Source organism: Carcharodon carcharias, chromosome 17 (assembly GCF_017639515.1).
Source record: "Carcharodon carcharias isolate sCarCar2 chromosome 17, sCarCar2.pri, whole genome shotgun sequence".
Lineage (NCBI taxonomy): Eukaryota > Metazoa > Chordata > Chondrichthyes > Lamniformes > Lamnidae > Carcharodon > Carcharodon carcharias.
The window spans coordinates 109162986-109189824 of record NC_054483.1 but is presented as its reverse complement, the minus strand read 5'-3'; the positions used below and the strand labels follow the sequence as shown (position 1 = coordinate 109189824).

General features: G+C 43.3%; 1 protein-coding gene across 5 annotated transcripts in view; it reads right to left on the bottom strand.

The window, feature by feature from the left end:
• Positions 1–250: 250 nt before the first annotated feature.
• Positions 251–26839, bottom strand: part of LOC121289519 (CREB3 regulatory factor-like) — a 114644-nt gene continuing 88055 nt past the window's right edge. For 4 of the 5 annotated variants that reach the window (XM_041208994.1, XM_041208996.1, XM_041208995.1 and 1 more), the window contains 5 exons: positions 26477–26668; positions 24124–24313; positions 21660–21733; positions 18912–19034; positions 251–424 (listed from right to left, as the gene is read on the bottom strand). In XM_041208994.1, the coding sequence (XP_041064928.1) occupies positions 336–424; positions 18912–19034; positions 21660–21733; positions 24124–24313; positions 26477–26668 (668 nt within the window). In that variant the 3' untranslated portion in view covers positions 251–335. Of the gene's footprint in view, positions 425–18911; positions 19035–21659; positions 21734–24123; positions 24314–26476; positions 26669–26839 lie in introns of those variants that run through there. The other variant, XR_005945601.1, reaches the window with a different exon arrangement.

The following is a 26839-nucleotide window of genomic DNA, read 5'->3' as shown; positions in this document are numbered from 1 at the left end:
CCATAATCGTCCTGGGATCTTTCCTCCATAACACAGATTGGCACATAGCAGTCTCCCAGGCATGCTAACATTGAGGAGCATGGGGAGACCACAGCAGTGTGGGGCATGGGGAAGTGGGTGAAGGCAGGGTCTCGGGACAGAAGGTCAAATTCAGAAACACGTTTCCTAATCCCCCCCCTGCCGAACACCAAAAAAAAAACGCAGGCAGCGAGGGAATGGGTTGCTGCGGGAATAGTGCCTCTTTTTTTTGTTTGTTTGTTTTTCCGCCTTCCCGCTGTTTAATAACATCCCGTCGTTAAGCAGAGGTTTCGGGTCGAGGACAACGTCCGCAATGGTCAGCTCAGTCCACCAGCCGACTCTCCGGCCGACACCTTCTCAAGCACATCGTTCACAAACTCCGACGTCTGGCCCGCCACAGAGCGTCCTGCAACCCAAAAAACACACGAATCAAACACGACATGAGCACGAGAGCAAACGTTTCGTATAGATACAGAAGCCTTTTCTCTATTAAAAAACAAACTCAGGAGAATTCTGGAGGCACTCGGCAGGTCAAGCAGCATCTGCAGGGAGAGAAGCGAGAGCGAAGGTCTGAAGGGGGCGATGATTGTAATCTGAGCCCTGCTTGTCAGGACACTGCAGGGTGGGTCCTCTGCTGGTTTTACTCTCTATTAAAGCCAGTGGACCGGAGAGTTAGGTTAAAATTCCTCCCCAAAACCTTTCAGGTCAGTTGTCCTTTCATCAGAACCTTACTTTTTAAAAAAAAAATTCCATTATCATTCATTCGTCGGATTTCAAACGGAAATTGGATGGACACTTGCGAGAAATAAGCTTGCAGAGCTATAGGGACCAACGGGATTGCTCTACAGAGAGCTGGCATGGACTCAATGGACTGAATGGCCTCCTTCTGTGCTGTTAAGACTCTGGTTCTTCTACCAGCAGAGAAAGATACAAGGAGATTTGAGGGAGGTGTTTAAAATTGTGAAGAGTTTAGACAGAGTAAATAAAGTGAAACTGTTTCCAATGGCTGAAGGGTCGATAATCAGAGAGACACAGATTTAAGGTGATTGCAAAAGAACCAGAGGCGACACGAGGAAGAACGTATTTATGCGACAAGTGGTTAGGATTTGGAATGAGCCACTTGATGGACTGGCAGACACAGGCTCAACGGCAGCTTTCAAAATAGAACTGGATAAATAATTGAAAGTAGGTCTAGGCCCGAATGTCATAAAAACCTGCAGCCTTTATGGAAGAGCACCTCCCGATCTTATCTAATTTGGCTCTATATGTGACTCCAGCCCCACACCAACACAACTGACTCTTACCTGATCTCGAATGTAAATATGCAAGTGACTCAGTTGTATCAAACCACAACTCAGTGGCTTGCCGTGTAAGGCAGCCTACAACTTCTTGAGGCAACAAGGGATGGGCAGTAAATGCTGCTCTTGTCACCCATGCCAATAATCCCAGAATTAATTTTTTTTCAAAATGTAGTTCATACCAGAATTACCCTAAACAATGACTGTCTGTGAGAAGATATTGAAGATTCCAATACATTCAGTAGTTTTTAAAAATACCTTTTGATTCACAGGATGTGTGACTGTCACCGGCAAGGCCAGCATTTATTGTCCATCCTTTATTGCTCCTGAGGTGGGTGAGTGACCTGCTAGAATACAACCAAGAGGCTTGCTAGGCCATTTCAGAGAGCAGCCAAAGAATTGACCACATTACTGTGGGCCTGGAGTTACATGTAGGCCAGACCGAGTAGGAATGGCAGACTTCCTTCCCGAAAGGACATTAGTGAACTAGATCGGTTTTCACAACAATTCAGCCGTTTGATTATCACCATTACTGTTACTGGTTTTTTTTTAGTCCAAATTGATTTAATTGATTGAATTTAAATTCCCCACAGCTGCTCTGGTGGGGTTTGTACTCATGTGCTCAGATTATCAGGCCAGGCCTCTTGGTTACTCGTTCAGTGACACAACTACTAAGCGACTCTGTGCTTCAAGTGCGCCCTGAGAGAAGTTGTTCCTCCCGAAATCCACAACAGGCTCCTAGCCCATTCCCTCACGCTAAGCAGAGCACACCGCAAACGATCAGGTGAGGCCAACACTGGTCTTAGCCCCGATGCTCTACAAGGCTCAAAAGATGGCCTGAGGTTAGCTCCTCGGTGCTGGGACATGATGACGGCAGCCTAGAGCAGTCACCGAGTCAGCATTAGCATACTCGGTGCAGGACTGTTAAGTTAATTCAAGGCAGCTAAACAACGATTAGCCTTTGGCACTGGTCACTCCAACAGTAGATCCTGCACTGAAAAATTACACTGACAGCTCAGAAAAGAAAAAGGATTGTCCCCCCCTCCCTTTGCAAAGGAGCACTTTTAATTTCAACACTAAGAATAATTACAAGGCTGGTTGGATACACTATATTTTCTATTACAAATATTAATACTTAAGGCCAACACCCCCCCTCTTCACAAGGGGAATGAGAAAGATCATTTCTCTTTTGCCGGAGGAAATCAGACAGTTAAAGTTCTAATGCAGAGATTACAACTAATCATCTGGCCTGTCTTGTGCCCCGGCCAACTCGTCAGCACCAGAAACAGCTCAGAGATATGTCTGCTGGCCCAATCTGCCAATCAGATACCAGAACCCTCGACTGCAAAATCTGCTGCAGCATACAGCAAAGGCAAGACCAGACCCAGCACAGAGCATGCGAGGCCCTTAATTGCTCTCCTTCCCGTTCGGTACAAATCAGCCACTGGTGCCTTTGATTTCTGAGATTTCTTCAGTTCAAAGCCATTGCACATTTTCCTTATCTGGTTCCAAGCCACTGGGCTGTGAAATTCCCCAGCAACTGATCAAAATACAGCCTCAAAATTCAATCCTGCGAAGGCTGGAGTATCTGTGAGGAAAATAAACCTTAACGAAATATTCAATCTCAAGATGTATTGCCCAGCCCTTGATGTTCTGTGAAGGAGGTGGTGGTGGTGGTGGTGGGCCATCTTCTTGAACGACTGCAGCCCGTGAGGTACTCTTTCTTGTGGTTTGATACAACTGTGAGGCTTGCGAAGCCATTTTACAGGGCAGGCAGTTCACATTTAAGCAAAAAGATTTCCTTGGATTTCTGAACCATTTGGATTTTTAAATGACAATCCGGCAGGTTCGTGGTCAAAAAAAAAGTCTTCCATTTCTATAGTGCCTTTCACAACCTCAGGATGTCCCAAAGTGCTTCACAGTCAATGAACTGCTTCTGGAGTGTGGTCAGCGCTGTAATGCAATCAACCAATTTTGTACACAGCAAGCTCCCACAGACAGTAGTGAGATAATGGCCAGATAGCCTGTATTTATTTTTTAAAAAGTGATGTTTATTGAGGGATAAATATTGACTAGGATACCAGGGAGAACTCTCCTTCTTCGGAATAGTGAGCACAGGATCTTTTACATTTACCTGAGAATGCAGGGGGAGCCTCAGATTAATGTCTCATTGAAAGACAGCATCTCCAACTATGCTGCATTCCCTCAGTACTGTACTGGAGTGTCAGCCGAGATTTTGTGCTCAAGTCTCTGGGGATTGAACACACAACCTTCTGATTTGGAGGCAAGAGTGTTTATCCACTGAACCACAGCTGTCAATGTTATCAGCCTTTCACTTTCAGGGTTTTAAAACCAAATTCAAATTTTCAAACTACAACGGTGGGATCTGCACTCATATTCTCTGATTAGAAGTCCAGATCTCTGGATCACTAGTTCAGTCACTTAACCATTACACGACCATACCGTGTGAATAACTCACATTTATTTTGTATTTTGTGTCTGAAGACAATATGCCTGATATAGAACAACCTGTAGTTTTAACGTAAGTTCGACAGGACAACGCACCTGCCAAATAAATGGGAGGAAATTAAACACAGGACGGGGCAGGGAGACATGAGGAGGGATGACTAGAAGCTTTGTTGGGCTGAATTTAGAAAAGGCTTTTCAGAAGGAGAGCGCTAGACGGACAGAGGGGTTTAGAGAGAGAGTTCCAAACAGCTGGACCGAGGATACTGACCACTCCGCAACCAATAGTGGGTGAAGGGTGGGAAAACCAAAGAACTCAGAGTTGGGAGAGATTAAAGCCCTTCATCCTAATCACTGTAATAGGTTGTGCAGAATGGGGCGCCAGCATAGATATGTAAGAGATCAGGGAAGATGGGTGAGGGAAAATCATAGATTTGAAGGAATTGGTACAGTATGCTGGTGTAGTTATGATGTACTGATGACATAGTAATCCAGAGGCCTGGACTAATATGCTAGAGAACAGGAATTCAATGCCCACAGTGAGAATTTGAATTCAGCTTTTAAAAAAATCTGGAAATAAAATGTTGATTGCAGTAAAAAAGTGACCATGTTGGATTGTTGTTAAAAAAAAATCCAGTTGGTGCCCGTGTCCTCCAGGGGATGAACAACATGGTTCACTCTAAACTACCCAGTGAACTGGCTCATCAAACTGACAGCCAGCAGTTCAAGTTGAAGGCCGCCGCTTTCTCAGGGCAAGTAAAGCTGGGTGACAATTACTGCCCTTTCCAGTGACGCTCAGATCCCTCGAATGAACACAAAAACTCCACTGCAGTGCCAAGGATGTGCTGCACTGTTGAGATGCTGCCAAACACACGGTAGACAATGCTAACTGCAATAATCCTACACACCCCCTTTCCATTTAATATGGGAATGCCCTCTGTCGGCCGAGTGCGGATCAGGAGCGTTTTATCGCCTTCCCACACCACACCTCGTCCTCCTCCCTCTCCCCAAAGTTGAGTGTCCTTTGTCCAGAGCCCCTGTCCCTTTGAAATGCTTGGAACAGCTCCAGAATATTGGAGGGAAGGAGCAACAAACAAACGTGCATTTATATCACATTGTCAGGCAATTTCCACTTTATGGCCAATGAGTTACCTCTGATGCTCAGACACTTGTGCAGACAAATGCAGTTATAGGTCCCACAAACAACAAACAAAAGGAGCACTTAACCTTTTCCATGGTGTTGGCATAAGGGAGAAACATTGGCTAGGACTCAGGTACAACTCCCCTATTCTTTTTCAAAATAGCACCATGGGATCTTTTACATCATCATGAATAATTTAATCACAGAAAATGGTTCATCTTCAAGGACTAAGAACATTCTGGAAGAATCTGTGTTTTAAAAAGACACTGTGCCTTAAAGGGTTAATGCAGGACTCTGCTATTCCTGGAAAAAACATCCTTTTACAAGAAAAGGTAATTAAGCAGTTTTAAAGAAGCTGGAAACCCCTTGACCCTGATGGACTGGGCACTAAAGGGGTCACATGGTAGTTTACGGCTCTGAAAAAAACCATGCCTGGAAAAAGTTGGTTTTGGTTTTTGCTTTGAGAAGAGAAAGGACCAACTGCTTGTGAAAAGAAGACAGCAACCTTTTTGCAGCCCAAAGCCAGTCCACAACTAGAAGTGAATACAAGTTGCTCCTAATTTGCTACATGCTGGAATAGAGTACCTGAAAGTGGTCCTCAAACCCATCAAAAAAGAGTGCAAAAGTCATCAACTGTTTCACAGGTCAGTGCTGAGACCCTAACTGTATAATCCAGATGCCATTTCATGATTCATTCCTTTTCCCTTAAACCACTGACTTTTAAACTTTGGCCTCTGTTGTTATTTTTGGGGGGGGGGGGGTGTGTGTGTGTGTGTGAGAATGAGAGAGAGAGACACGCACACACACAGGTATCTCGAAAGAGTAATTAGTATACTTTCATATTCCATACTGAATAATAATAAGCTTTCATAAGGTTTCATAATAAACTAATAAGTTTGTTGTTTATTGAAAGGAGCCTGGTTAAAGTCTCATTATTCTGGGTAACAGTAATGAAGGTCAATAATTGACTATTTTGGTGAGTGAATCAAACTTATAAACTAATGTTCTGTAGTGGTATTGTAACTGGACTGGTAATCCAGGGACTTAGGGTAGTGCCCTGGGGACCCGGGTTCGAATCCCACCACGGCAGATTGGGGAATTTGAATTCAATAAAAAAAAATGGAATTAAATGTCTAATGATGACCATCATCGATTATTGTAAAAACCCATCTGGTTCATTAATGTCATTTAGAGTAGAAAATGTGCTCTACTCACCTGGTCTGACCTACATGTGACTCCAGATCCACAGTAATGTGGTTGACTCTTAAATGCCCTCAGTTGTATCAAACCACTAAAAGGTCAATAAAAAGGGATTAAACCGGATGGACTGCCCGGCATCGACCTAGGCAATGGAAACCACAACAAATCCAGCCCGGTCGCCCCTGGGGGCTAGTTCCAAAATTGGGAGAGCTGTCTCACAGACTGGTCAAGCAACAGCCTGACATAGTCATGCTCACAGATAATGTCCAAGACAGCACCATCACCATCCCTGGGTATGTCCTGTCCCACCAGCAGGACAGACCCAGCAGAGGGGGAAGCACAGTGGTATATAGTCAGGAGGGAGTTGTCCTGGGAGTCCTCAACATCGACTCCAGCCCCCATGAAGTTTCATAGCATCAGGTCAAACGTGGGCAAGGAAACCTCCTGCTGATTACCACCCTCAGCTGATGAATCAGTGCTCCTCCATGTTGAACACCGCTTGGAGGAAGCATTGAGGGTGCTAGAATGTACTCTGGGTGGGGGACTTCAATGTCCATTACAAAGAGTGGCTCAGCAGCACCACTACTGATCGAGCTGGCAGAGTCCTAATGACATAGCTGCTAAACTGGGTCAACGGCAGGTGGTGAGGGAACCAAAAGGGAAAAACATACCTCACCAACATGCCTGCCTGTCACAGATGCATCTGTCCATGATAGTATTGGTAGGAGTGACCACCACACGGTTCTTGTGGAGATGAAGTCCCGTCTTCACATTGAGGATACCCTCCATCGTGGTATGTGGCACTATCACCTTGCTAAGTGGGATAGGTTTCGAACAGGTCTAGCAACTCAAGACTGGGCATCCATGAGGTGCTGTAGGCCATCAGCAGCAGCAGAATTGTACTCAACCACAACCTGGAACCTCATGGCTCGACATATCCCCCACTCTACCATTACCATCAAGCCAGAGGATCAACCCTGGTTCAATGAAGAGTGTAGGAGGGCATGCTAGGAGCAGCACCAGGCATTCCTAAAAATGAGGTGTCAACCTGGTGAAGCTATAACACAGGACTACTTGTGTGCCAAACAGCATGCAATAGACAGAACTAAGCGATCCCACAACCAACGAATCAGATCTAAGCTCTACAGATCTGCCACATCCAGTTTTGAATGGTGGTGGACAATTAAACAACTATCTGGAGCAGGAGGCTACATAAATATCCCCTTCCTCAATGATGGAGGAGCTCAGCAGCTCAGGGTAAAAGATAAAGCTGAAGCATTCGCGATAATCTTCAGCCAGAAGTGCCGAGTGGATGATCCATCTCAGCCTCCTTGGGGGGTCCCCAGCATCACAGATGCCAGCCTTCAGCCAATTCAATGCACTCCACATGATATCAAGAAAGTGCTGAAGGCACTGGATACTGCAAAATCTACTGGCCCTAGCAATATCCCAGCAATAGCACTGAAGACTTGTGCTCCAGAACATACCGACGCCTAGCCAAGCTCTTCCAGTACAGTTACAACACTGGCCTCTACCCAGCTATGTTCTGTACACAAAAAGCAGGGCAAATCCAACCTGGCCAAGTCTACTCTCCATCATCAGTAAAATGATGGAAGGGGTCATCAACAGTGCTATCAAGCAGTACTTGCTTAGCAATAACCTGCTTATTGATGCTCAGTTTGGGTTCTGTCAGGGTCACTCATCTTCTGACCTCATTACAGCCTTGAGTCAAACATGGACCAAAGAGCTGACCTTAAGAAGTGAGGTAAGAATGACTGCCCTTGACATCAAGGCAGCAGTTGGCTGAGTGTGGCATCAAGGAGCCCTGGCAAAACTGGAGTCAGTGGGAATCAAGGGGAAAACTCTCCGCTGGTTGGGCTCATACACAGCACAAAGGAAGATGGTTGTGGTTGTTGGAGGTCAATCATCTCAGTTTCAGGACATCACTGCAGGAGTTCCTCAGGATAGTGTCCTCAGCTCAACCATCTTCAGCTGTTCATCAATGACCTTCCTTCCATCACAAAGTCAGAAATGGGGATGTTCGCTGTTGATTGCACAATGTACAGCACCATTTGTGAATCCTCAGATACTGAAGCAAATGCAACAAGATCTGGGCAATATCCAGGCTTGGGCTGACAAGTGGCAAGTAATATTCATGCCACACAAGTGCCAGGCAATGACCATCTCCAACAAGGGAGAATCTAGCCATTGCCCCTTGACGTTCAATGACATTACCATCGCTGAATCCCCCACTAACAACATCCTGGGGGTTACCATTGACCAGAAACTGAACTGGACTAGCTATATAAATACTGTGGCTACAAGAGCAGGTCAGAGGCTAGGAATCCTGCTGCAAGTAATTCAGCTCCTGACTCCCCAAAACTAGTATACCATCTACAAGACACAAGTCAAGAATGTGATGGAATACTCTCTGCTTGCCTGGACAAGTACAGCTCCAACAACATTCAAGAAGCTTGACACCATCCAGGACAAAACAGTCCGCTTGATTGGCACCCTTTCCACAACATTCCCCCCACATCGACAAACAGTAGCAGCAGTGTGTACCATTTAGAAGATGCACTGCAGAAGCTCACCAAGGCTCCTTAGGCCACACCTTCCAAACCCACAACCGCTACTGCCTAGAAGGACAAGGCCAACAGACATGGGAACACCACCACATGGAAGTACCCCTCCAAGCCACTCACCATCCTGACTTGGAAATATATAACCATTCCTTTACTGTCACTAAGTCAAAATCCTGGAACTCCCTCCCTAATAGCACTGTGGGTGTAACAACACCACAGGGACTGCAATGGTTGAAGAAGGCAGCTCATCACCACCTTCTCAAGGGCAATTAGGGACAGGCAACAAATTCTGGCCTAGCCAGAGACTCCCACATCCTGTAAATGAATAATAAAAAAAAAATCCAGCCGAGCAGCCATCAATTTAATGCTTCATTCCGAAAATGGCACTCCAAATAATGCAGTACTCCCGTCAATGCAGAAGATGGTATCTCAGACATTGCAGCACTCCCTCAGTGCAGAAGCTAACCTGAATTCTGAGTTTTCATTAGTCAAACAATGAAAACTTATTTTAATGAAGTTTACACACACGTATATGTAATTTTACATGATATTAAAGATAGAGTGATGAAAGAGTAATTATTAACTAACTGTATTAAAATTCTGCTTTAGTTGTGTCGGCATCACAGACTGATATCCTTATTCCACCAACAGTTACATGAGTACCGCTAGCTAAACCAGGCATGACCTGCTGAGATGGTAGTCCTGATAATGAAAACTTTTAAATGGAGATTATCTAAAGATGGCTCTTGAAGATTTCAAATGATGGGTCTGTGATTATTTCTTTTGGTAGCTTGTTCCATTGTGGGGATTGTCTTTGGGAAGAAAGATTGTTGATACGTGGCCTTGGAAACAGTTGGTCTGTAGTTTGTGTGGACGGCTACCTGGCATTTTGTCATTGCCGGAGGGCACCAGGTACTTGTTTCTGTCAATTCCTGCCAGGCCATTCCATATTTTACAGAACACAGAAAGCCTATTTTATTCCCTCCTTTGCTGTAGTGATTCCCATCCCGAATCTTTGATCCAGGATGTGACACTGGTGTACCCCCCATGCGGTTTCATGCAGAATTGTGCAGCACATCTTGCGGTTGCTTCAAACCTATTCATATCTCTCGCCATTTAAGGGTCTCATACACACAACTTGCAAACTCCCGGATTGGATGAACAAATGTTTGGCAAGCTATAACTCTGATCTTTTTGTTGCAGTGCCAAAGATTCCTCCTTAGAAATTCAAGGACCCTGGATGTTATCTGCTGGATATGGAATCCCCCATTGAAGATCGTTTTTAAGATGAACATTCAGGTATGACTGTTGGAGAATTTGATTACAGAATTTAAAGCTATCTGTTGGTTGATCCGTTTTGTTGGTGATGTACATGACAGTATTTTTGGCATTGAATGCCAACTCCCATTGGTCCTGCAATTCCAGGTCATCTGGCAGTGAATTAGTGCAATCTTGCATTTACCCTGATGCATAAACCACACAGTCATCTGCAAGTAGTTGCACCCTGCTTTTTAAGTTGTTGGGTAGGTCGTTTATATATGTGAAGAAGAGTAAAGGTCCCAACACAATTCCCCTATGTACTCCAGACAGGACATCTCTAGGAGAGGGTGATTCCCCATCACCTTGTCTTCTGTTGGTAAGGAAGTGCCGGATCCAATTTAATAATGTCCCCCTGATCCATACTAGTGAAGTTTAAGCAAGAGCTTTTCATGAGGCACTTCATCAAAGGTTTTTGAGGAATTTAGTACTGCATGAGTTTAATCTCTTTTGATAATTGAAGCTACGTATCAACAGTCTGTAAGAGCTATGTTTTGGATGATCTTTTCAACTGAGAACCACGCTGACTACCAGGATATTGTGAGCTTCAAAGTGCTTCAAGACATGAGAACGAACAATATGTTTGAGCAATTTGCAAATGACGCTGATAAGACATACTGGTCTACAGCTTTTTGGCTGACTTTTACCCTCTTTTTTTTTGAATATGTCACAGATGTTAGCTTGCCTCAGTTGTCTGGCAAGTAGCTGGTGTTGACTGATTCTGAAAGAGATTGCCTCCAATATTGGGGCCAGTTTGTCAGCTGCTAACTTTAAAATCCAGGGAAGGATTTCATCTGGATCTAGAGCTTTATTTGGATTATTTCTTGCAATAATTTCAAAACACCCTCTTTACTTATAATGGTTTAGTATGTCTGGTAAGTGGTCACTGTCTAAGCTGGGGACGCATGTTAAATCTCCTCTGGTAAATACACTAGAAAATTGTTCACTTAGTGTTTCTGCTTTACCTTTAGGATCACATATTGTCTACTTTGATATCTGGAAAGCCCACTTCTTTTTTGGTTTTCTTAATGAATGACCCGAAGCTCTTAGGATTCTTCTTAATAGAGGTGGTAAGATGCTCAGAGACATAATCTTCCCATGCTTTGTGGAGAGTTTTTCTTACATTCCTCTAGCAGGTTTTGAATTCCTTGTGATCCTCCTCATCCCACACTTGTTTGCAGTTCTTTCTATGACTGTGATCCTGGCCAAGTCTCCTCTACATGTGCTCGGCCAATTCATGGCACATTTTTGAAAACAGTTGTGCGGCTTACGCGAAGGAGAAGCAACAGTAGAGACCTGTTGGGCCAAAGACCCTGTTTCTGTGCCGTAAGACAGCACATCATTCGACATAATGGAGCTTTTTTCTAATCTGCCCCGCCAATGTTTTTCGAGTGAGAATGAACAATGGAATCCAGCCACGGGGTTTCTTGCATTGTACCCCTGCACCCAGCAGGGTGGGGCTGGAGGCAGCTGGCCCAACATCAACAATGACAAGCGAGACATTAACGGATAAGGATCTTGGAAATATGCGCATCAGCAGGCTGAACAGGAGACAGGCATTTTACAGACATCAACTCAAGTAGTGAACGCGTGTGTAAACCTCACGCACGATCGCACAACTTCAATGCTTCAGATTACTTTCTGACTGACCCACCCCAAGGGTCCAATCAGGGCAGAGGATTTCAATCTGTCACAAGGACAGAAGGCAGGCACAACAACATGTCTGCACTTATGTGACGCCGTCACAAATAAAGTCATCCCAAGTTGCTTCATAGGAGTGATGATCAAACAAAATTTGACACTGAGCCACATAAGGAGATATTCAGTCAGGTGACCAAAAGCTAGGTCAAAGAAGTAGGATTTGAGGAGCTTTTTAGAGAGAAGTAGAGAGGCAGAGTGTTGGTGTTTTTGGGAGGAATTGTAGAGCTTAAGGCCTCAGTAGCTGAAGTCATGGCCATCAATAGGAGCACTGAAATTCAGGGATGCACAAGAGGCCAGAATTGGAAGGGCACAGGAATCATGGGTCAGTCTGCCCTGTGCCCTCTCCATCCAATCAGTCGGATTATATGCAAACTCTCCACCCTAAACCCTCCACTTTGCGAGACATCTTACACAGACCAGCAGGCTTCCTGTCCACCACTTTCAGATGTTCCTTCAAAATTCTCCTCTAAAAAGTGTCTTCCTTCCAAGACCCCTGCCAATCCTCCGTGTTCAAACTGTCTCTCTCACATACCCTTCTTATGAAGTCCCTTTGTTGCAACAAGGTAATCCGCTTGCCTTTGAGAAAATTAGCACAGGACTACAGGAACCAATCAGATCAGAGAAAGAGGATGGGGGCAGAAGAGAGCACGCACAAGCGAGAGAGAGAGAAAGAAAACAGGGAGAGACAGAAGACAAAATAATAGTGAAAATAAAGAAAGGGCAGATCAACAAAAAAACAACCTAGCCAAGTTTTCAAAGTGTTAATCTACTGGTGTAATTAATATTTTCCTCGTGCTGTGGAATGTTGGCTGTGAAGTCTTGTGTGGGTTTTGGGGAAAAAAAACTGATCTAAATCAGGAAACTGTAGGGACCAGCAGCCAGAAGACGTATCTCGTTAATCAATGACATCATCGCCGACCACTGCCAAAAAACCTGGGCCTTCTTGACAACATATGTCAAGTCCAAGAAATAAGCATGCCCCCTGGGCAAGGTCAAGGAACATGCAGGGCTGAACGCTGGTTCCCGGTTGCTTGCGTGCATACAGCAGTTATCTGATGGGCTGAAGGGTACAATGCTTCTAGTATGAATCATATCTGTCTGACACCGTGAAATAAGCTCACTGATCTTCCTGAGATAGCAGCTGCCCGGCAGAAGATTTAGAAGACACCGCTTGTATTCACTGTGGAAATTAACATTCACTACATTGACTCTTGCCTCAAACTCACTCCACCCCAACTTCAGAAGCCCCTTCCCTTCCTCAGTCTCCCCTTCAACTTGCAATCTCTAGGTTATAAAACCCACCCCAGTCTCCATAGTTATTGCTCCTAGATTTATTTTGGTCTTCTTTCCTAGTCTTTCCAACCTTGACTGTATTCTTGACCTTGTCCAATAGATTGAATTAAAAGTTAAACACAATCCTGTCCATCTTGTGTTTTTTTAAATGGTGGGAGAGGTGCAGAGGAGGGCATCACAGGGGGGAGATTTCAATGCAACGATTTTTACGAAGTGTTAACAGCACAGTAACAAACTGGTCCACAGCTGGTGTTTATGCTCCACTCAAGTCTCCTTCCACCTCAGCAACAAATTCTTCTATTCTTTTCTCCCTCATGTGTTTATCTAGCATCCTCTTAAATGCACCTATACTATTCACTTCAATTGCCCCCAGTCATACACGAGCTTCACATTCTAACCACTGAAACCAGTTTTATTAGTACAAACCTAAGGAACGACCACCCATTTTTGTAACATGTAAGTCAAGGCATGATAAGGTAAGGCTCTAAGAATGAGACTTTAATAACTTCAATATCCCAGACCCTGGGTGAGGCTCTGGCTATTGGAAAAGCACCAAAAAATGTGGGAAGGGAAGATTTATCTTGCAGACCAACGGAAGGGCTGAGAGGGACTTGAATGAAGGGAGTAACAGTAAAGGAAACAAAATTGGAGAGAGGCATAGGGAAACCGGGGATGTACATGGAGAAAGCAAGTGACTCAGAACAAACAAAGGTAGGCACTCAAGTCAGAAACAAAGCCTCGCAGGTTTAGCAGAGGAGGGTCAAAGATTTAACTATCAAGGATGCAGCAGCACAAATTGAAGTCATTTTGGAACAGGAAACGTTAACTCTGTTTCTTGGTCCAGAGATGCTGCCAGACTGACTGAGATTTTCCAGCACTTTGTTATTCCATTTCAGATTTCCAGCATCCACTGTTTTCTGCTATTTTTTAATAAACCCACAAATGGAAGAATGGGTCACATGGAGACGAAAGGAAAGCAGAGGCTCGAGCACAAGGCAACAGAGAAACAGGGGTGATCATGAGCAATGCACAGCAGAACCAAGAATGTCAAGTCTAAGTAGGCCTTGCCTTGTGTGGACACTAACATTGGAGGTGTGGCTCAGGCTGCAAGCAACAACATCATGATCAGACAACTCAGAACCCGAGAAGGGATGTGGAAGAATCTTTACCAAAAGCAGGTTAAATCCTTTACGATTGCAGAATGCTACTGGAATTTCGGAGGTTAAGAAAGCAGCTTGTATAAACTTGACTTGCATTCCTTCTCGAGGATGGGCAGTAAGTGCTGGTGGAGCCAGAGACACCCACATCCCGGGAGAGAATAAATTTTTTTTTTTTAAATCCAGTAATTATGGAAGTTTGAGGGGTGATCGAATCGAGGTGTTTAAGATGCTAAAAGGATTCAATAGGGCGGATATGGAGAAACTATTTCCTGGTGGAAATAGGGGGCAAGCAAATCAAGAACAAGGGGGCATAATCTTAAAACTAGTGCTAAGTTATTCAGGAGTGAAAGCAGGAAACACCTCCTCATACAAGTGTAGTAAATATCTAGAGCACAATACTGCAAGAAGACTGAGGACGCTGAGACAATTAGAGATTTCAAGACTGAGATAGATTTTTGTTGCTAAGTAAGGGTATTAAATAATATGCAGCTAAGACAAGGAAACGTGAATTAAGGACAGATTAACTATGACCTAATTGAATGGCAGAGCAGGCACAAGGGGCTCAATGGCCTTCCTCCCATTCCTCTGTTCATTGTTATAAAAAGCACAGTGACTAGCTGGTGTGTCCAGAGACAGAAATGGGGTTAGAATCCTGGATGAGTTCTGAATACCTGCTTCAATGTAAAATGCAGCAATTCCCTACGTCCGAGTTCAGAATTCTCCAAATACTCCAGAGAATTTTGCTGTGGAATTGGTTGTGTATTATAGAGGTACCAGCAATTTCATTTGCTTAGAAAGACAATCTGGCTAATGAAGATAGTGCACTAAATATGCAGCAGGGCATTCTGGGAGTTTGAAGAATTCCAAATGGCCAATCGAGGATCGAATCATACAAACATACGAATTAGGAACAGGAGTAGGACTCGGCCCTTCGAGCCTGCCCCGCCATTCAATAAGGTCATGGCTGCTGACTGTAACCTTCCGCCTACCCCCAGTAACCTTTCATCCCATCATTGTTAATCAAGAATCTATCTACCTCTGCCTGAAGACATTCAAAGACTCTCCTTCCACTGCTTTTTGAGGCAGGAAGTTCCAAAGGCTCACTACCCTCAGAGAAAAAAATTCTTCTCATCTCTGTCTTAAATGGGCGACTCCTTATTTTTAAACGGTAACCTCTAGTTCTAGATTCTCCCACAAGAAGAAACATCCTCTACCATCGACCCTATTAAGACCCCTCAAGATCTTAAAGGTTTCAATCAAGCCACCTCTTACTCTTCTAAACTCCAGCAGATACAAACCTAACCTGTCCAACCTTTCCTCATCAGATAACACGTCCATTCCTGGTACTAGCTTAGTAAACCTTCTCTGAACTGCTTCTAATGCATTTACATCCTTCTTAAATAAGGAGACCAATATTGTATACAGTACTCCAGATGTGGTCTCACCAGTGTCCTGTACAGCTGAAGCATAACCTCCCTACTTTTATATTCAATTCCCCTCACAATAAAACAAATCCTTTTTTTTAAAAAATAGACTGATTTAACTCCACAGCTGTTGGAGTTACGAAAGTTCTAATGATTCTAAGTCTGGCTTATAGCTAATAGAGAATAATTCAGAGGTCTGAAGTACCTTATATAATGAATCAAGTATAACATCTAAATATGGCAATTAATCATGTGTAACCTTAAGTAGCTAGTGTAAATCTCTGCTGGTGTAATAAATTGATCAATAACTCAACATAACTGCTGACTGTAAGTTTCATCTCGTGAACTACAGGTAGAAAATCAGGAACCACATCATAAGAGTACAAAGTGCATCTGGTATTTCGATTTAAACTGTCTAAATTAGCACGTTACTTATTGCAGATTACTTTTCCCCAGTGGAGTTAGTTTGAATAGTTATTACAAAATATATTGTGGTCATTCTGGAAGGCTACAAGTCCAAGGGTCTCCCAAAGAAGCACGAGTTCTCGTCTGCAATTCTCTTAATTGTTCACTGTCCTTGAAACGATCAAGCTGTCACAACAACAGTGCTTGTGATTGGTCTGGGGGTGTGAGGGGGCGGGTAGAGAGCAACCAATCATTGCAAACCTATGGAGAAACTGCCCTGGCAACAGAAAAATGCCTTTTAATTGAGTGCAGAATGTTCCTGGAGTAATTAGCTTTTAACTGACCTCAGTGTTGCTGTAATTAGAGTTTGTGCCCCTGACCGTGTGAATAGTACGTGTACATACGATAAGGATGGGAAGGCATTGGAGAAGTTGCAGTAAGAATTTAGAAGAAGGGTTCCAGTGATTAAGGAATTCAGTTACATGGATAGATTGGCGACGCTGTTCTCCTTAGAGAAAAAGGAGGCGGAGAGAAAATTTGAGATAGGCGTTCAGAATCATGAGGGCTCTGGACAGACTAGATAGGGAAAAGCTATTCCCAGTGGAGGAAGGGTCCAGAACCAAAGGACACTGATTTAATGTGACTGGCAGGTATTCAAAACTTAAATGCAGCTGGTGATCCAGGTCTGGAATGCACTGCCTGAGAGTGTGGTGGGGGCAGATTCGTTTGTGGCTTTCAAAAGGAAGTCGGATAATTATCCGAAGAGAAAAAAAAAATATTGCAGGACTACGGAGAAAAGACAAAAGGAGTGGGACTAGCTGAGAGCTGCACAGATACAATGGGCCAAATGGCTTCCTTCGTGCTATGGTTGTAATAATGCCATCCTTCTGGAGCAGCATCAACAACAGTCGGGAGCAACCCACATTTCCCATGAATGCCTGCATTTTACAGCACCTTTCATTTTGGAACAGCTCAAAAGTGAATCACACAATTAATTATTTTTATCTTAGAATACCGAGTAACCAACAAAACAGTTGCTATGAATGACTGATTAAAAGGCAGCCTGTACTAGCTTCATATCAGAGATCTATCATATCAACGACTTCCTCCAGTCATTATCCACCTGAGTGTGGGAAGTTCACTTTAAGCAATAATTGCAAGGTTGATACAACTACATATTGAATTCTCAGCCTGAGGGATCAATGCAACCTCAAATCAGACAAGAGTCTTGCACAAATAGGTATCCAATGCACAGAAATGCTGCAAATATAAAGGTAGACACGATACATTTACCAAATTCAATTTTTAACAGAATAAACCATGAATATTAAACAGATACAAAAGCAAAATACTGCAGATGCCAGAGATCTGAAATAAAAAACAGAAAGTGCTGAAAAAACTCAGCAGGTCTGGCAGCTGTGGAGAGAGAAACAGGGTAAATGTTTCGAGTCCAAAATGACTTATTCAGAACATTGAACAAATGTTAAGTAAGCCAAATATTTCCAGCATTTCCTGTTTTTATATATTATTGAGGAAACCCTAGCAGTCCAGCAATGCAGCACATTACAGAACAGGTACAAACCACAAATGTCCCAAAGCCAAGAGAGCATTCAGCAATATTGAATGATTCCCCTTCAGTTCATTGTTTTGAGAACTGGTATCTCCAGTACTGAACAGAACATTTTTTTTAATTCATTGATGGGAAGTGGGTGTTCCTGGCTGGGCCAGCATTTATTGCCCATCCCTAGTTGCCCTTGAGAAGGTGGTGGTGAGCTGCCTTCTTGAACTGCTGCATTCCTTGTGGTATAGGTACACCCACAGTGCCTTTAGGGAGGGAGTTCCAGGATTTTGACCCAGGAATCAGTCAGGTTGGTGAGCAGCTTGGAGGGGAACTTGCAGCTGGTGGTGCTCCCCTGTGTCTACTGTCCTTGTCCATCTAGATGGGAGCGGTCATGGGTTTGGAAGGCGCAGTCTAAAGAAGCTTGGTGAGTTCACCTTGCACAATTCTGCTTCTGTATTCAAATCCAGAGCTGCTATAGGTCTTAGTCCAATGGGTTCTAAGAATTTGTGCTACAAGTTTGTGCTTCCTCTGCTTTTATCCCCCCGAGTAATTGGATGCTAATGTGGAAAAGATTGGATGTTTTTTTCTATCCCTTGCAAATCCAATGTCAACATTCATGAGGTATAAGGGATGCAAGTTGCAGGGTAAATGAGTGAGGTAGCCTAGTTACTCAAGCACAGCGGTTACTGAACTAGTAATCCAGAGTTTTGGACTAATGATCTGGACCAAGTCCAATTCCCACTACGATAGCTGGGTAATTTAAATGCAATTAATCTGGAATAAAAAGCTAGCATCAGTAATGTCCATAAGGACCCAACAGGTGTACTAAACTCCTTTAGGAAAAGAGGCTCATTATCCTTACCCAGCCTATACATGGCTTCAGCACTACAGCAATGTGGTTTACTGCCTTCCAAAATGGCCTAGCAAGCCACCACAAACTGCTACAAAGAACTATAATCCACAAGGACTGCGGCATTTCAAGGCAGCAACTCACCATCATCTTCTCAAGGACAATTAGAGATGGATTTTAAATGCCAGCCTTGCCAGCGATGCCCACATTCCCATGAATAATTTTTAAAAAGTCTGCCTATTCTGGTACAGTGAAACAACTCACTCTCCAAGACAACACTAACAATGTTATGATGTCTCCATGTCTCAACATAATGACAGAAAGTTACCAATAAATTGCCAAATACATAGCATTGCAAATTCCTACCCAACTGAAACCAGATTACACTTGTCAAAGCTCACTACAGGGCTTTATGGCCAAGTTTCAAACTAGATTTCATGGGTGTCCCTACTAAATGCTCCCTCAAAGTCAAAAGTTTTGTCTAGTCCTTACCGATTGTGTCTTTCATTAGTTTATCCAGTTTTTCAGTCATACTCTCTTCTTCGGATCCATCGCTGCTCTCCACTCGCTGCATAATCTGCCGCTTGATTGCGACAATAACTTTAAGTAAGTTATCTTGTGACAAAAGAAACAAGAATTAACAAAAAAAATCGTTTGCATTTTCCATGTGATCATATCTCATCTGACAGAAAACATCTCAAAAAATTGTTTAAGATACAACAAATTAATCTGATCTAAGCAAATATGGCCACCAATTTCCACATAGCAAGATTCTCTAAAAGGCCATGGGGTGAGGCAAGTCTATTATTTGGCCAATGTTGGCCAAGACACCAAGAAAAATCTCTGTTCCTCTTCAAATGCTGCCCTAAGATCGGAAGAGTCCGTCCAAACAGACAGGTCATAAACTTAACTCAAAGACTGCAAGGTCAACAATGCAGCACTCGCTCAGTACTGCACTGCAGTGTCAACCTGTATTATGTGCTTAACTCTTGGGAGTGAAGCTTGAAACCACAGCCCAAAATGACAACCAAATGACCCAAGCTGATACCTCACAGAATCAGAGAATTTTAACGGCATAGGAGGCGGCCATTTGGCCCACCGTGTCTGTACTGGCTCTCCAAATGAGCATTATAACTTCATGACATTGCCATGCCTTTTCTCCCTAACCTTGCACGTTGTTTCTATTCAAATAATCACCTAATGCCCTCTTGAATACTTTGATTGAACCTGCCTCCACCACACTTCCAGACAGTGCATTCCAGACCTGAACCACTCACTGTGTGAAAAAGCTTTTTCTCAAATCACATTTGCTTCTTTTGCAAATCACTTTAAATTTGTGCCCTCTCGTTCTTGATCTGTTTATGAGCGGGAACAGCTTCTTCCTATTTACTCTGTACAGCCCCTTCATGACTTTGAACATCTATCAAATCTCCTCTTAGCCTGCTTCTCTCCAAGGAGAACAGTCCCAACCTCTCCAATCTATCCTTGTAGCTGAAGTTTATCTTACCCTGGAACCATTCTTGTAAACCTCTTCTGCACTCTCACCAATGTGTTCACATCCTTCCTATAATGTGGCGCCCAGAACTGTTCACAATATTCCAGCTGAGGCCTAATGAGTGTATAATATAAAGTCAGCATAACCTCCCTATTCTTGTACTCTATGCCCCTATTAATAGAGCCCAGGATACTATATGCTTTATTAACTGCTCTCTCCACCTCTCCTACCACCTTCAATGATCTATGCACATATATACCAGGCCTTTTTGCTCCTGCAACCCCTTCAAAATTTCACCCCTTATTTTATATTGTCCATCCACGTTCATGATAATAAATAACCAGGCTGAGGGTTTGTTGATTAAACTAACTGATGACGACTGAAAGACTACAGGATTACATGGGTTGGCTGGCAGAATGGGCAAATAAATGGAAGATACAATTTAGTAAAGTATCATCTTTGGTAAAACATTGTGAAAGCAAGAATAGGGAAAGAATGTCAAGATTTTAAGAGCATAGGACAAAGGGACTTTGGGTTGCAGAAACGTAGATTATCAAAAGGTGGAAATGCAAGTAGGTGGTTATAAAGGAAGGAAAACTGAAACCTCAGGGTTTTATCTAGGGGCATCGGATACAACCACTATTTATACACGAGCTTAATTATGCCACAGTTGATATATTGTGATAAGTTCTGGGCACCTCATTATTCAAAAGGCATTAAAGAGAACTTAAAAGTGCTTTATAAATTAATTGGTAGCAGAGTTCAGGGGTCACTTTAATGAAGAGACTTGAAAAATTGTCTCTCTTTTTTCTTACTAGGGCCAAAAAGAGCTTCAAAATTGTGAAGATACACAGTGAGAGCTGCTTTCACGAGTTAATTAGATGGCAACAAGAGATCTCACATTTAAAGTAATAGGAATTAACGGGGAGGCCGGATAAAAGCCGAAGATGGTTAGGACATGGAATTCTTAGCTGCAAACAGATGTCACCGCTCAAAACCAAGAGAACCACCAAATGACCAATTTATTTTCTAGAAATTCTAATGATTCTGATCCAAAAGGTGGATTTTAGAACCTTTTTTCTCTATTTATTTCATCTTGCTGTGCAAAAAGAAGCAGAGACCAAGGTATTGATGATTGAATTGGAAGGCTTATCGAGGAAGGAGGAAAAGAGCATTTATATATTATCACATTCTCAGAATGTCGGCAAACCTATTTAAACCTGTAAATTGTTTGTGGAGGGTTATGGGGAAAATGAGGCAGCCAAACTTTGCAAAGAAAGGTCTCACAAACAGCAAATTAAAAATAACCACTATGGAAGATAAATTTAGTTGCTGTGAATGAAAAAAAACTTCCAATTAATGCAGAGTGTGCACTGCATATGAGTCTCACAGCGTTTGACTTGATACAGGAAGCAGAGGGGTTGTGGGGGCAGTCGGCAGATTTAATTAGAAATTTGCACATTTATCAAACATCAGGCACTATTTTGCTGCCCAGAGACTGCTCTTTGCCGGGTCCTCCCCTGTATACTTCCAGCTCTGGCACAGTGCTACCTCTCAGAGCCATGCTAAGAACCCAGGGCGGGCTCTCAGGCCTGAGAAATGTATCTCCCACAGGACCCAAAGTGGATGGAGGGGGAACGGGGGGAAACCCCAAATGTTCCTGCTGCAAAAGGACATTCCCCCCCACCACACACTACAATTCTTAATCCAGCTCTGGTTGGCAGTGCAGAGGTGGGTACACTTACCATGCTCAGTGTTCAGACCCCACAGCTTGATTTTGTTGGCCTCGTGTTGTGCTTTCTTCTTAAGTCTGCAGGCCCTATTCACACATACACATACACACATACAAAGAGAAAACAATGGGTAACAGGGGAGAGAGCACATGATGCAAAACTATGTTTAGGTCCTGACCTCCGAGAATGACTACATTTGGGGTCATTAGGAAATACTTCAATCATAATTATGCACAACTTATAAAAAAAGAGCTCAAACAGAGCAGTTCACCCTGTGAGTGAAGTTGTACATTGTTTTAATATTTGCAATTAAAATAGATTCATGTAGTAGTGTATGTAAGATAGAGATATGAGTATATAATATAGTATAAATTAGAGATTCAAGAGCATAACATATAGCATGAAACATAAAATAGAAACTAGATTATTTGATATCATAATTAGATACTAGAGTATATGATTATAGTATATAATTTAGAGATACTAAGTAAATTCAGCAATTCTACACTTGGAGCAGGGAAGCCATGCTTGAAGTATAAAAGCACAATACTGCAGACGCTGGAAATCTGAAACAAAAACAGGAAATGCTGGAAAACTCAGCAGGTCTAACAGCATCTGTGGAGGAAAAAAGAAGAGTTAATGTTTCGATCCATATGACTTGGCTCTGAAGAAGAGTCATACGCACTTGAAATGTTAACTCTGTCTCTCTCTCTACACAGACGCTGTTTGACCTGCTGAGTTTTTCCAGCATTTTTGGTTTTTGTTGTAGGAAAGCGTGTTGGATATCATAAGTTAACAAGTGACAGGCAGCAACCCCTCACATAGCAGCCACAGGCAGCGGAGCTTGGGATTGCTTTTTTACTGCCCATTACAACAATATTGGATCTTGAGGGTCCCATTGCCAATGTTTTGTGAATTTCCATAGGCATGTGGACTGGTGTCCATCTTTCTCACTTGCTGTGCTTCAGACACTTGGGGAGGATTGATGTGCCAGCCAAGAGCAAGAGCCAGGCTTGCGAGCTTCTCTTCTGGCTCAGCTTCAGTAAGCATGCTCCTCGGTGGAGTTGACTTCTTTATTTACAGTTTCCACCTATGTCACCTGGGCTGGTCACCAGCTCAGTAGGTACTACCATCAGGCCTGGTTAGGAGAAAGTCCAAGAGCCAGCTAACATCTGCCATGGGGAGGGCCTGGGGACAGTGAGCTGGATCTGACTCTAATTGTTTGCTGGAAGCTCTCCCTGGATTCCACAAGGCACCCTTAAAAGTCTTTTACCATGACTAGAAAATGGCACCATCATGATCAAACATCTCCAGCACTCCACTGCTGAATAAGCAACCCATGTGCGCACCAGAACTGGGACATGGCAACTCTTCAGATTACTTTCAATTTTCCCCTTTTCGTTTGCTGGAGCCAGAAGCAATGGACTCCCATTCAGCATGATTCTCTAAGGCTCGAACAAGATCTCACCCCCATTATATCTGCGCTGCTTACGCCTGCACCAAGGAATTAAAGGCTGCTTTACTCTGGAAATTTAACTTAGTCTCTTTCTGCGTCTTCGGGCTGTTTTTGATCCAACAGGAAGCTTTTGATCAAATAATGGCCTCCAAATCACCATCGCCTTCTCAAGGTAACGAAAAAGGGGTGATCAATGTGACTTTGCCAACTGCACTAATGTCCAAATAATTAAAAAAAAAACTTGGGGAGATACAAGGAAGGAAGGCGATGGTGTCAATGCCCTTGCTGTATCTCCCCCAGGGTATATGGGAGGGGTATTGATTCTAGTTACTGCCAGATGGGGAGACAATTTTCTGTGGTATTCAGAGGCAAACTGCTTTCTAGTAGCTGCAGATTTTAAAAAAAGTAGTACAATTATTCCTGCCCTTTCCAATGTGCCTGCTGACAGAAAGAAAGAAAGATCTGCATTTATATTATGCTTTTCGTGACCACCAGGCAACTCAAAGCACTTTACAGTCAAGGAAGTACTTTTTGAAGTGTAGTCACTGCTGTAAATCAAGCAATGTGGCAACTAGTTGGCACACTGCAAGTTACCATGAACTGTAATCTGATAGCGACCAGATAATCTGTTTTTGTGACTTTGATTGAGGGTTAATATTGGCCGGGACACCAGGGATGTCTCCCCTACTCTTCATGTCTGTCTAGAAAGAGAGAAGTAAAGACTTAAGTTTCCAGAGTGCTTTTCACAACCTGAGGGTGTCCCAAAGTGCTTTAAAGCCGATGGTTCAGATTTGCGGGATGTAATGCAGGAACTGAGGGTACATCTCAAAAATAGCGTTTCCATGCCTTCCTTTTCGTTCTTGATGGAAATGTTAAACAGGCCCATTGGGAAGGACAGGAGCGACTGCAGCCTTTTTAAAAACATTACAAGCCACTTTGCGGGATTTGTGACGTGTACACCTGAAACATGATTCAATCTACTCGATGCCACTCAGCTAATTGCTCGCTGATTTTATTTACCTAGAAGCCAGTTTATTTTTCTCCTTTCTGGACCGTGGTCTGGCGTTCACTGGCAGCTCGTTCACTGGTGTCAGGTCGTCAATTACCTTGTTGAGCTTTTTCAGTTCGTCCCCAATGTGGAGCAGCTTTCTTGGGTTCGGCGTCAAGTCGTCGACGTCTGTGCGACGGGATTTTTTCGCCATTCTCCGCCCTGGATCGCAGGGATAAAAGACTACATAGGAAAGTGGAACTCTTAACAATAACCCTACAACCTGCTAAGGAAATGGTCTTGCCTCAGGTACCTTTCGTGCTGCTGGGACAACAGAATGGGAATTCAAAAGGTCGTTTGTTACCCTGATAACAAGACTAAATCACAAGGGAAACGCATTTTGCGTCATATGTTTCAAACCGTTCACTCAGCAATGGGATGGCCATGTTAACAAGCAAAGCTTCAGTAATCTCTCTCTCCTTTCTCATCAATTTTCTCCTCCCTGAAAGCATCGGCTCCTTGGCGTAATTCCTTTGGTATCATGCGCAAACCTGAAATTTGACAAGTTGGCTGGCCACAGTTCATGCATGATTCTTGGCCTTGAGGGCAACAATTTTGCCCAACCTCATCCTAAGCTGATGTCTATACTCCTGTGCTGCCAGCAGGGATAGTCAGCAGGATTGTGAAATCCATCCATCACATTTTCCGTTCCCTGGATAACTCGATGACTCCAATACAAACTAGTGCACAGAGTGAAATCAGATTGCTCAACGCAGGCTAGCTGTTGAACCTTTTTTTAAAAAATCTCTTTTCATTTGAAAAAAAGGCTGAAAACAAGATTAAAGCCAGATTTAAAAAAATATATATATAAGCACAGCTTCTCTTGCTCCAGGAGAAGGAGAAAGGGAAAAGGAAGGAGGTAAAGGAAGATGAAATGCTGAGTACCCCAAACTGGGACAAATTTAGTTCTGGGCTCCCTCAGAAATTGCCCTTCATTAAGTTTCACTCTTCAGACTCATCATCTTCATCTCTTGGTACAACCTCCCTACTCCTGCCTGAGCCTTTTTCATAGCCTTGACATCGCCTGGAGTTGGAAATGTTATTTAAGGCCAGAAGTGAATCCAAGGCGTGTGGACTTCCTTCAAAATAATCGGTCTTTATGTACATGCAGGGCGTACAGTCCAGGTTCGACCAAACCTGCCAAGATTAACAACTTGTACAATATGGTTCAAGTTCAATAGGCAGTTTGTTTTTAAATTATCAGAATGAACAGACCACTGCTATCCACATGACTGGCTGCAAGGGTTAAAAAGAAAGTATGTAGCGCTTTTATAGTCTCTTCCTCACACACCTGAACCCCTTTTTCTGCCAAATACCTATCCAATATTCTCTTGAACTTCTACCTCCAATGCCTCTCTGATAGAATAGTGAATATTTCAAACAGGCTATGTTTTAATAAATTGTCCATCTTCCCTCTTCTGACCTTGAATCCATGTTCATTCTTGTGGAGTTTGTAATTATGCTAATTTGCCTAAAGCCCTAGGATCTTGAATTTCTCAATATGATCCCCCTTAAGCCACCTTTTAAATAGTTTAGGCAAGCTGCCAACTACGCTCATCATTGTTTAATGAGAGCTCATTCTGATGGAGATCCCAACTGTTACATAAGAACAGCAGCAGAGCTTGGCCTAAATAGCCAAGTGGTTATGGTACTGGGCTTGTAACCCCAAGGTCAAGAGTTCAAATCTCACAATGGCAAACTATGAAACAATGTAACTTCATCTGAAACAGATGGAAACGGGTTTGTACTCGAAAGAGTTACATATCCTTAACCTGCTTAGCCTAAATGGCCAAGTGGTTATGGTACTGGGTTTGTAACCCTAAGATCAAGAGTTCAAATCTCACAATGGGAAACAATGTAACTTCATCTGAAACAGATGGAAACGTGTTTGTACTCAAAAGAGTTACAAATTAGTCTTGGCTTGGCCTAAATAGCCAAGTGGTTATGGTACTGGGTTTGTAACCCTAAGATCAAGAGTTCAAATCTCACAATGGCAAACTATGAAACAATGTAACTTCATCTGAAACAGATGGAAACAGGTTTACTCAAAAGAGTATCAAGAACAGCAGCAGCCCATATGGCCCCTAAAGCCTGGCCACTAGCATTCAATAAGATCACGGTGGATCTTCAACCTCGACTGCACTTTCACCCCACTCCCCACATCGCTCGATTCCCTTACACCCAACAACCTGCATTTACGTAGCACCTATGATGCAAGGAAGTGTCCTCAGACACTTCACAAACGTACATCAGACAAAAAGCAGAGGCGACTCACGGGATCAGAGCTTTCACTGTTATCCACCATGCTACCGGTTTCATTCTCACCTTGCCCAACGCCATTCTCCTTCTGATAAACATTACTGGGTAAAGTGTAGCAGTCCCACTCAGATGGCTGCAGGGTCCGTTCTTGTTTGCTGGGTGTGACGTGGCTGTCGCTGTACTCCCAGAAATACCGGCGCTTCAGTCGCCTGCCACCCATCTCTGAAGCAACATCTGCTGACGTCTCATGTTCGTTTCCTGTGAAAGATTGTACACGTGTTTAAAATCCCTCCCAATTCTTCACAATTTTCACCTCCAACACTACTAACTTCAAAAAAAAAAAGGGGGGAAGAGATCGGAAAGCCACGACCTGTCCAAGAGCAAACTGGGTAGAGTGATCAGCAGATCCAAAGTGCAAAAATCATAACC